General features: G+C 47.4%; 2 protein-coding genes and 1 long non-coding RNA gene across 6 annotated transcripts in view; 1 reads left to right on the forward strand and 2 right to left on the reverse strand.

The window, feature by feature from the left end:
• hcfc2 (host cell factor C2) overlaps nt 1-5,092 on the reverse strand; it is a 5,900-nt gene extending 808 nt beyond the window's left edge. The window contains exons 1-15 of one of the 3 annotated variants that reach the window (XM_076011421.1): nt 4,673-5,092; nt 3,910-4,058; nt 3,651-3,811; nt 2,999-3,201; nt 2,822-2,906; nt 2,644-2,747; nt 2,306-2,536; nt 2,028-2,225; nt 1,907-1,953; nt 1,453-1,549; nt 1,318-1,380; nt 1,177-1,220; nt 957-1,091; nt 662-847; nt 1-129 (exon numbers count right to left, since the gene is read on the reverse strand). The exon at nt 1-129 is cut by the window's left edge and continues 169 nt beyond it. In XM_076011421.1, the coding sequence (XP_075867536.1) occupies nt 1-129; nt 662-847; nt 957-1,091; nt 1,177-1,220; nt 1,318-1,380; nt 1,453-1,549; nt 1,907-1,953; nt 2,028-2,225; nt 2,306-2,536; nt 2,644-2,747; nt 2,822-2,906; nt 2,999-3,201; nt 3,651-3,811; nt 3,910-4,058; nt 4,673-4,838 (1,998 nt within the window). In that variant the 5' untranslated portion in view covers nt 4,839-5,092. Of the gene's footprint in view, nt 130-661; nt 848-956; nt 1,092-1,176; nt 1,221-1,317; nt 1,381-1,452; nt 1,565-1,906; nt 1,954-2,027; nt 2,226-2,305; nt 2,537-2,643; nt 2,748-2,821; nt 2,907-2,998; nt 3,202-3,650; nt 3,812-3,909; nt 4,059-4,672 lie in introns of all 3 variants that reach the window. The other 2 variants (XM_076011420.1, XM_076011419.1) reach the window with 2 other exon arrangements.
• Nucleotides 5,093-5,374: 282 nt separating this feature from the next.
• Nucleotides 5,375-10,000, forward strand: part of elk3 (ETS transcription factor ELK3) — a 10,703-nt gene continuing 6,077 nt past the window's right edge. The window contains exons 1-2 of one of the 2 annotated variants that reach the window (XM_076051814.1): nt 5,375-5,427; nt 5,941-6,158. The gene's annotated coding sequence lies outside the window, so the exon portion shown is untranslated. Of the gene's footprint in view, nt 5,428-5,745; nt 6,159-10,000 lie in introns of those variants that run through there. The other variant, XM_076051815.1, reaches the window with a different exon arrangement.
• On the reverse strand, nt 5,852-7,716 carry LOC142905237 (uncharacterized). The gene is made up of 2 exons (XR_012929511.1): nt 7,479-7,716; nt 5,852-7,192 (listed from the first exon to the last, which is right to left on the reverse strand). It is a non-coding gene; the product is annotated as an uncharacterized LOC142905237 (long non-coding RNA).

Consider the following 10,000-nt stretch of genomic DNA (forward strand, 5'->3'; position numbering starts at 1 on the left):
GGCCATCTGGCCGGGGCCCTCGGCGCTGGTGGAGCGGCTCTTCCTCACCGCCATGTACATGGAGTACTCCAGGATGCGGCCGGACGGAGCGGCCGGGGGCTCCCACGTGATGTGGACTGAATCGTTTGCCTGCACGTCGTAGAGGAGAAGGACGAACACAAACAGGAAACGGATGAGCGCCTTTGCTAAATTCTTCTCAGTTTGGTTGCAGTGAAAATCAACAGTTTAATAGTGAGCAATTCCATTCAAACTTCATCGCAGCCCCAAGTGCAGAGAAGGCATTAGCAGAAAATGAATAGCCAGCTCAAATCCTAATACTGAGGTGTCAGACATTCACCTTGCAGGCCTCAAACAGAAAGCATTTTCCAAAAGGCGCAATGATTCTATGAGTTTCACGACCAGGACATCAGAACAAACAATGAGGCAGCAGCTGCAGTGTGCACACTCACTGTAACAATAGAGGCCTCGAGCAGGACCATCGGGCGGAACAGGCGTCTGATTGGTCTGTGGGAATGCGCCACTCACCTTCCAAATATTTGCGTCTCCATTCAAAAAGTTTTCAATGGGCTCTTTATGTGTATGTGACGTCTACATGCCTTCCATCTAAAGACTGAGACGACCTGGTGCCAAAGGTTACTTTTGCATATGCTGTACGCGTCACCTTGGTGATCCTGACAGCAGAGGGCGCTCCGGGGAACCCGGGTTGGCAGGTCTTGAACTCGCTGACCGGGCTGAAGACTCCCTGTCCTAAGCAGTTGATGCCGGCGACTCTGAACCTGTAGGTCAGACCCGGCGCCAGTTCCTGCTTCTCTCTGCCCTGGTAGTCCTGTGGCCCGGGAAGCTTCCTCTGTGGGAACAGCGGAGCACAGTCGGGAAAAAAAAAAAAAACAACCCCAGCGTGATGGAAAACGTTGAATAAATCTACTTACGAGTCGGGACATAAATGTGAATCTTACCTCTTTGGTATTCAGGGAGCGGGTGTTTATGCTCGGAGCGGCGTGGTCGCTGTCGGCAGGCAGGAAGTAGTGGCTGACCTCCGAGAAGAGCGATCTGAACACGCCCACGTCAAACCAGACGGCTTCGTTGGGACTCTGCGAAACGCGGAGGTACGGAAGGGTTCATGGTGTGTGCTGGGTTCGGAGCGAGTCGAGTGAAAGAGCTTGCGGGTCAACAAACCTGGTTGGCGTGGGAGTAGAGCCCCGCCGCCTTGTCAGCGACATCTGTGGAAGCAGACACACGGGCCCCAGTCAGCTCGACTACATTACAACCCCCTGTGAAGTCAGTTTTACTCTGTGGCATCAACCTCGTCCTCATCACCTGGAACCTGCATCCGCGCCGCCGACCTGCCGACGTCGGCCGCCGAGCTCAGCTGTCCGACACCTGCGAGTGAAGAGAGTGTTTAAAGCTGCCTCTTCCTCATTAAAGAGACCGGCACCGACTTCAGTTACTCACTGGAGTGGTCGTCATCGCACGCTGTCCCTCTCCAGGCGCTCCTCCCTCCCTGAGCCCGGGTCTCCGACGACCCGTTGGATGAATTTAGTGCACTTTCCTGCTGAGAGGAATCCTGAGATGAATAAAAAATAGCAAATAAGAGCAAGAAGTGCGCAAAAAGAATTTAAAGGCCCGTTGTATGCGAAATCTTTGTTTTGTTTCATTTCAGAATAAAGTGGAGCCTCACATGCAAACCCTGAGGATGAATGGGTGTTATAGTGTCCTTTGTGACATCACAAAGGGCACCCCCCACCTTTAATCCTTATCACTGTGTTATAGCGCACACTTGGACTTTTGCATTCTGGGGAGGACAGACTGTGCAATCAGAATCAGACCAGACGCAGCGGTAATTGGATTAAAAATGTCTGTGGCTCTCATCAGAGTTTGTGGGTTTGTTCGAAAGAATTCTATCTACCTGAGCTGTTGATCTCACTTCGGTCTGAGGTGGATGGGAATTGCCAGCTGAAAAGAGAGAGTTGGGGTCAGAATAATGTAGACGGCCGTGAGAAAATAACAGGATTTGCTCGTGTTCCCACCTGCCGAGTGTTCCAGTAAATCCATTCCACTCGGGTGAGCTGGTTTGCCCGCTGCATCGCTGGCTGCCGGGTGCCGAGGACACACCGGCTGGATCTGCAGCAGATAGGAGTCCGCCGCCGCAAGGGGGCGCCACGCCACGTGAAGCATGCTGACGGTGGACTTGACCAATAACACGGCTTCTGGGGTAGCTGGCCGGTCTGCGGAACATTACGGCATATTAGTGGAACTGCCTGGACGAAGACAGTTCCAGTAAACGAGAGAAACGAGAGCCTCTCACCGGTCTCCAGGTACCACAGGTCTTTGCAGCACACCTGGTAGTTCCAGCTTTTGCGGAATCCGTCGCGGCCGCTCCAGACGTAGAGCCTGGAGCCGACGGCGACGGCGCAGTGGCCCGCTCTGGCCTTGGGGTGACAGGCGTAGGGGTCCTCGCTCTGGGGGCCGTGGGACTGGAGCTGAGACTCAACGTCCTCGTGTCCCTCCGGGCCAAGGCTCTGCCAGCTCAGCGAGTCTGTGGCAGAACAGTCAACACAGGTTTAAGTTATTTTTTCCTTTTCAGGCTGCACCTTGAGTGAAAACATCAACAAGACCAACTGATACTTCAAAGAAAAGACTGACCTAAGTTGAGGACGTTTAGCGTGTTGGTGCAGATCCATTCAGTTCCTAAAGAATTGCTTTTATCCGACTCTGGAACAGGAATCCAGCCGCCAAAGACGTACATCCTGCAGACAAGGGGGAGATGTTGCAGTCACAAGCAAACATGCCGCGGTGCCGTGCTGTAGAAACAACGTCCTACTTGTTTCCAATGACATTGGCGGAGTGAAGGCTTCGGGGGAGAGGCTTTGAACCTCTGGTGTGAAGACTTGACCAAAGCATCGTGTCTAATAACAGCGAAAGCATCACGATGAGAAAGTTTAAATAGCCCAAAGATAAAGAATTTGCAAAAGAATTACAAAAAAAAGGAGACTCTTACCGAGGTCCAGTTGCCAGAGGTCGTCCAGCCGTCGTCCCTGCATCCCTCCGAAGATGTAGAGTTTGGAGGAGCCGAGGCTACTGTAGGCAACGGCTGTGTGGGATTCCCGCGCTGACGGGCCGCCACCTTTCATCTCTGGAATGCTCCATCCCCTCGCTCCCGATACCGCCTGCAGCTCCAGCTCATAGAAGTCCCTCATGTATCTGGGGTGGGAGAAACGTTCGACTCGGTGAGTGAGAAGCTCGACGGTACAGCTGACCATGCAGCTAGCAGTGAGAGGTTAGGTCAGCTGAACAAACAAAACGGAGCGAAAGACAGGAGTTGAGATAAAGAAGAGTTGGTCCTGGTTTCAGGAGTTCAGGGTGTAATTTGAATGAACTGCTGTTGAGAAGGCTGGATATAAATATCAGAGGCTTACAGAATGAACATAGATGAAAGTGTCACTAAAATATGCTGAATGGTCTGCAGAATAATAAAACTATTAAATCCAAAAAATGTTGAGAACAAACAGACTTCAGAAATGATCGCCCTTCCGTGACAGGAGAAAGACTTAAAAGCCTGGCGCCGTCTAAACAAAAATCTCCATCAGTTTGAAAAGACCTGTGTGGACCAGGCCTGAACATTTTGAATCATGCGTATAAGCGCACGGCACCTTGGTATGTTGCCGTTGGGGTCTTCGCTGTCATTGGTCAGCCCTCCAAACAGGTAGCACTTGTTACCCACAAGAGTGAAGCTGTGTCCAATCCGGGGGCAGGGAAGCGAGCCGGTCCGAGGTGCCCTGGGTTTCAGCTTCTTCCAAAGCCAGCGAGCAGCCTGAGACACAAGGCAGCAACAGCTTAAGTTAAAATTCCTTTTTTTCTTTCTTTTGGAGCTGGGTTTACAACGTGTCTCTTGAGAACGTAACGGCTTACCTGTAGTTCGTACAGGCAATTGCTGTATTTCCCAAACTCAAGCATGCCGCCAAACACCAGCACTCTAGTGCCCTCAGAGACAAGGCCGTGGGCAGCGCATCCAGGTGGGATGTCCCCCCGCACAGCAGGTAGAAACCACTGCTTTGAGACTGGAAGAAAAGGGTCATTCAGCTTAGTTTGGTGTTGACAAGTTTGTTTTACAGTCTAACTGACTCAACTCATTTTATGTATATATATATATATATATATATATATATATATATATATATATGTATACATATATATATATATATATACATGTATATATATGTATGTATGTATATATACACACACGTCATTATATATATATATATATTATCATATTATATTATATATTTAATTATCAATCGTCATTAAAACATTTTTTTTTTTACAATTTTATTGGCAATTGCTTCTCAACAGAGATAGACTAGCTGCAAATGTAGTTTCAAGGTGTTAAGCAGCCGTTAGGTACAGTCAAACCGCTCATCCTCTTGACTGCAAGCGGTTTTAATTTTACTGTAAACTGCAGTCAGATTAACATAGTTAGTTGAAGGAGGGGGGAAAAACAATGAACCCCCCAAACAGATTCCCAATACAGGTGTGGCGCACGGTTAAAATATAAAAACGATCGTTTGGAGCCAATATAGACGTGTGATGACGAGCTCCCAACTTCAGGCCATGCTAAAAACATTAGCCGTTCAGGGTGCTAATGTTTGTTAGCGTCCCGCGAGCGTTAGCTTACCAGTGTTGTAAACGTGCAGATGCTCCTCTATACCTTCGTTCCCCCCGCCGAACACAACAACTAGCTCCCGCACGACAACCGCTCGGTGCCCGTGTCTGGAGCGCGGTGTCACTCCCGAAACCGAGTGCAATTTTCTCCATTGCGGCACCTCCGTTGCCGTGGTCATTATCCCGTCGCTAGCCCAAAAGTTTGGCGCTGTTGACGTTTCAAAGCAGTGGGCGTGGTGAAGGAATCGTCATCAACAAAGGACAAAAAAGGAGCAACATATCAAGACGACGTCCCACTCCTTGCCATGCCCATTGCGGGTTTGTTGTGCTTTTCAAGGAAACTGAAAGAAGATATCACCAAGATTATCTTGACTCGAGTACGACAAAGTGCGTCGACTCAAAAGTACAGTCGATAGTAATAGCAGTTCATTAAAACATGTTACTGTGTTATAAAATAAAGATGCTCTTCTCGGGCACTAAAGTTATTTTTCCAAATGCATTTGGAAAAAAAAAAAAAAAAGGTTTTCAATTTTAAGGTTTTCAGTTCACCCTCTGAAATAAACTACCTTGCAGCCGTCTTGGTCTGATATGTGACAAACACCAAGTTATTAAACACGCTTTGGAAAAATACCAATTAGCGATTATACATGCAGTTCAATTCAAGCGATACACTATCATCCGGTTCATCTTATCGGACATAGACCATCTTTGAAGGTTCCCCTCCTTCTCCCTGAGCGTAGACTTGAGCTTCCTTAACTCAAAAAAACAGTAAGGCTGATTTCCTTTTTCTCTTCAAAGAGTTGTAGTGTTTTATGAGAGCATTGCATCGAGCACGCATGAGTGTGTAATGCACGTTAAAATAGAAAATAAAAAGACAGTAATAGATGTTTAATGTAAATGGATGCCTGCTGTGTGAGTGTGCGCGTGCGGCAACAGGAACCCCTCTCGGTTGAACAGGAAGAGGGTGACGTCACAGTTGTCAGTGTCGCTGGACTGCTGCAATAACCTTTGTGCGTACGCGTGCGTTTGTGTGTGCGGGTTTGTGTGTGTGTGTGTGTGGGGGGGGGGGTTAAACGAGTGCAGGGGGGTAAAGTGCACGTCTGAAAGTAAAGTGTGTGTGCGTGCGTCCGTTCGTGCGCGCGCGCGCGCGTGTGGAGTGGAGAGTGATGAAAAAGGGGTGTGTTTATTAAACTGTGTGTGTGTGTGTGTGTGTGTGTGTGTGTGTGTGTGTGTGTGTGTGTGTGTGTGTGTGTGTGTACAAACGGGAATACTGCGCCAAAGGAAGTGCGCCGGCTCTCCGTCGGCGCGTCCTGACTTCCTGCTCCAAGGCAGGAGAGAGAAAAGCTGCGGATCCGCTTTCAGACAGCAGCAGCAGCAGCCGCAGCAGCAGCATGGAGTCGCAGCAAGAGACACACACACCGCTTTGAGACCCCCAACACACACACAGACACCTTTACCGGGCAGACGGACAAGAGGAGCAGCGGGCAGCCCTCGGCGCGGTAGGTACAACTCCCACTTTGCTTCCAAGCTTAACTTTTTTTTCCCTCTCTTCTAAAGATGTTTGTGCCAAACAAGTCTTGCATATAATTGATTGTGATGCTCGCCGTTACCACACATCGAGTGCCAGTTATGAAAAATACACCGGGCGTACGGCGTTAAATCCGTGCGTAAAACCCGTATAACGCGTGCGTAAAGCTGTCGAACACCATATACGCGTTCTCGTCCGCTGGCACGGACGCACTGGAAGGAAGGGGGGAAAAAAAATGAAATGCCCCAGTTTTAAGTTGCCATCTGCGGAGGGGGTGAGTGAGTGGAAGGGACGACACACACCAAAAAAAAAGGGGGAGGTTCGCGTTGCCGCGGCTGTGGAAAAAATTAGCAGCGGCTCCTTTAAAAGCATCGTAGTAGACTTACTGGTTTGTCTGGAGCTCGCAGACTTTAATTGCCATGGGCTTCCGGATTGACGCTGGCAGCAGACAACGTCTTCAAAAATGACTCACTGGTGCAAAACAAAGAAGCGTTTGAGGTTCCAGCGGGACCCTCTCGAGCGCCCCCCTCCCCTCACACACGCAGGGAAAATGATGAAGAGTCCTCTTTTGTTTTGTTTTTTGCTCGTTTCTCTTTGACTATAGATCCTCAGCCTATTATTATCATTAATTATCAGGCAACAGCAATATTCATACATTGTCTGATATGCGTTGCCACTATTGGCAATGGTGACTTCAGTTTGAAAATTCTAAGAATTACTAATAACCCCCAGTAAGGAAATGTTGGGTTTTTTTTTCTAAAGAAAAGGTGAACATGGATCACAAGGAGTATGACGTCAGCACGCGACAGTAGATGCGTTCTCCATATGTTGTTGTGGGATCGGTGTGTCCGCGCGCGTGTGCGCGTGTGCGCGCCTGTTCCTGCTTGCTGCCGGTAACAGGACGTCCTACCTCCCGGAAAGGGAAGGCGTTTCTCCGGGAAGACGCCCCTGCCAGAGCTGAATGACAGGAAGTCCTCGTTTGGGTGGACGGACAGCGCAACAGTGCTCTATCATCACTTTAAACACACACACACACACACACACACACACACACACACACACACACACACACACACACACACACACACACACACACACACACACACAGGAAAAAGGAAGAGGGGACATTTGTATGTGTGTGTTCACAGTGATGGGTCATTGTTTGAGCTGCATGCTCTTTTTCCTTCTTAGCTGCAGAGTTTCCCTTTAGAAAAAAAGACAGATACAGACTGTAATAGCGGTCTATTGCCCACTCAGTTCTGGTGCTGAATTAAAAGCCAGTGACTCCAACCACCCCTCATACCTTATTTTTGCCGCTTTTTCTACGTTTTGTACCACAAGAGTCAGACAGGGAGCAGAGAGGAGACGCGCAGACACTCGCAGTCGGCGGCCTTCAAGGTAAACACGTCCGCCAGACCCCGGCGCTCGTCTTGGCAGAAGGTCACTGACCACATCCTGCTCTGTCACCATGGAAGCGGCCGAGAGCCAACCCCCGGCGTCTGCTTCTTTCCGCCTCTCCTCTCAAGTCATGCGCCTTGGGTAGACATGTTACGGTGACAATTTCAAAACTCAGAGTAAAAATGACGACTTTACAGTAGAAATGTGTTTATTCCTCGGAGGTAGAAAAAAATGACTTCAGTTAGAATTAGCTGTTCAGTGACATCAAACGTTTCCAATATTTACCAAGGAAACTTTGACCTCAGTTGATCACAGTTGTTGGATTAATTCCCTTTCTTCCTCATCACTGATGTCGTGGAGGCTGCTGGAAACAAAGAACATGAGTTCATGCATGTTACACATGCTACTGTTGTAGTATTACAGATTGGTCTTGGTCTTGAGACCACTTTTTAAGGGTCTTGGTCTCGTCTATTTTTACTCTGTCTAGTCTTGATCTCGGACTGGGCAGACTCTGGATTTTTGATCAAGACCAGTCGAGACTCAGCCAGCACTACAATGATAGATAATAACAGAGTAGAAGAATCCAGCTTCTGCTGTTTATGCTCTGCTGTTTGTGACACCCAGAGTGACACACCCCCTTATTTCTAGGTAATTTATTTTTAAATTTTATGGAGCTTATGAAGTTTTCTTTGAAAATGGTTCAAAATAGTTGGCAAAGCAGCAAAATGTTATGTTACTATATAAGATACCTTGCTGAAAAGAGATGTTAATGTTCGATTTGGAAGCAAACTTTAATTTTAAAAAGATACTGGTCATTTCTTTGTTTTGTTTGATATGTAAAGTCTTGGTCTTGTCTTGGCCTCGAACCCCAAATGTCTTGGTCTTGTCTCGATCTCGATACTCTCTAGTCTTGATAATGTCTTGGTCTTGGTTGGTGCGGACTTGACTTCAACACTAACACATACACAGCACATCTTGGTGGTTGGAAAACACCCGGTGACGCGGCCGAGAGGCTTTTGTAGTTGTTTAGGCGTTTTGTTTTCTTCTCATCCCCTTTGTTGGGTTTGCTGTTTAAGACAGGAAATTCCTGCCGCCAGAAGTGGGGCAAGTCCTGGGCAGCGCTGCTGGGCCTCACGCGCGCTTTACATCACAGGAAGCGTTGCGGTCCTGCATTTGTGCCGATGTCGGCAAACTCTGTTCCTTCCTGCTTCCTTCCGCTCTTTTCACCCCTTCCTTCCTTCTTTTTATCTCATCTCCCGTTTGAAGTTCTAATTTTCTCTTCCAGAATCCTTTTGATTCAATTTGGCATACATCTGGTGAAGAGCCCGTCGAAAAGGTTGTTCAAAGTTGGCTGACCGAATCTTCTTGTCTAGTACATTTAATTGTCTGCAGCCTGACATGTAAGATGGAACAGAATGTTATGGTATCATGAGATGAAGGACGTCCAGACGGGAACATAGAGCCCACAGAAAAGGTTCTGAAAGTGGAGGTCACTGGTAGTGTTGCAGTCAAGACTGCTCAAAATCAATACCAAGACATTATTGAGACTAGAGTGTAGACCAAGACCAAGACATTTAGGGTTTGAGATCAAGACAAGACCAAGACTGTATATATCAAAGAAAAATCCCAACAAAACAGAACAAATGACCAGTATCTTTTTATCAATTCAAGTTTGCTTCTACATAAATGGAACAGCAACTTTCAAAAAACAACCTCGCTTCATAAATCAACTAGAAAGAATTTAAATGAAAATGATGGCGTGCCAAGCATGAACAAAATGTATGAAAACCTTTAATGTTTGAGCACTTAAAATACGCTCATCTGACCCATGGTGGTTGGGAAAGACTTCAAAATTCTTCATGGCTCTGGGGATGAGGTGGTGAAACAAAAGCTTTTCTTTTATTATCATGTCATTGCAGTGTTGGCTGAGTCTCGATCGGTCTTGATCCAAAATCAAGACCAAGTAAAAATGCCTCCTAGTCCAAGACAAGACCACAGCCCTTAAAAAGTGGTCGTCAGACCAATCTTGAGACCAAGACCTATCTCAAGTACGACAACACTAGTCACTGTGTTAAACCTCTGCCCATTACATTTAAAGCAGCCAACCAAATTTCTTCACCACTGGTGGAACCAGCTAGTAACAATCTGGTGGCCATTGCTTAGCTTTGCCGCCAGGTTCGGGACCTAGGACTTGATTTAGCGGTGGATCATGTGCCATTATGGACTCTTTCCCTCCCAATGACGGACAAACACATTCTACATGGACAGCGGCTATACCACCCAACCACTTAACATTTAAGCCTATTTAAATTTTAGAATAGCTTGATGTATACAACAAAACAACATCTACTTAAATACATCTACATATTTATATTGTTACACCTCATATGCCTATGTGTGTCTTCCTGTATTTCT

This window comes from Nelusetta ayraudi, unplaced genomic scaffold, assembly GCF_046127955.1.
Source record: "Nelusetta ayraudi isolate G7.1 ecotype Tasmania unplaced genomic scaffold, CSIRO-AGI_Nayr_v1 ptg000135l, whole genome shotgun sequence".
Classification (NCBI taxonomy): Eukaryota; Metazoa; Chordata; class Actinopteri; order Tetraodontiformes; family Monacanthidae; genus Nelusetta; species Nelusetta ayraudi.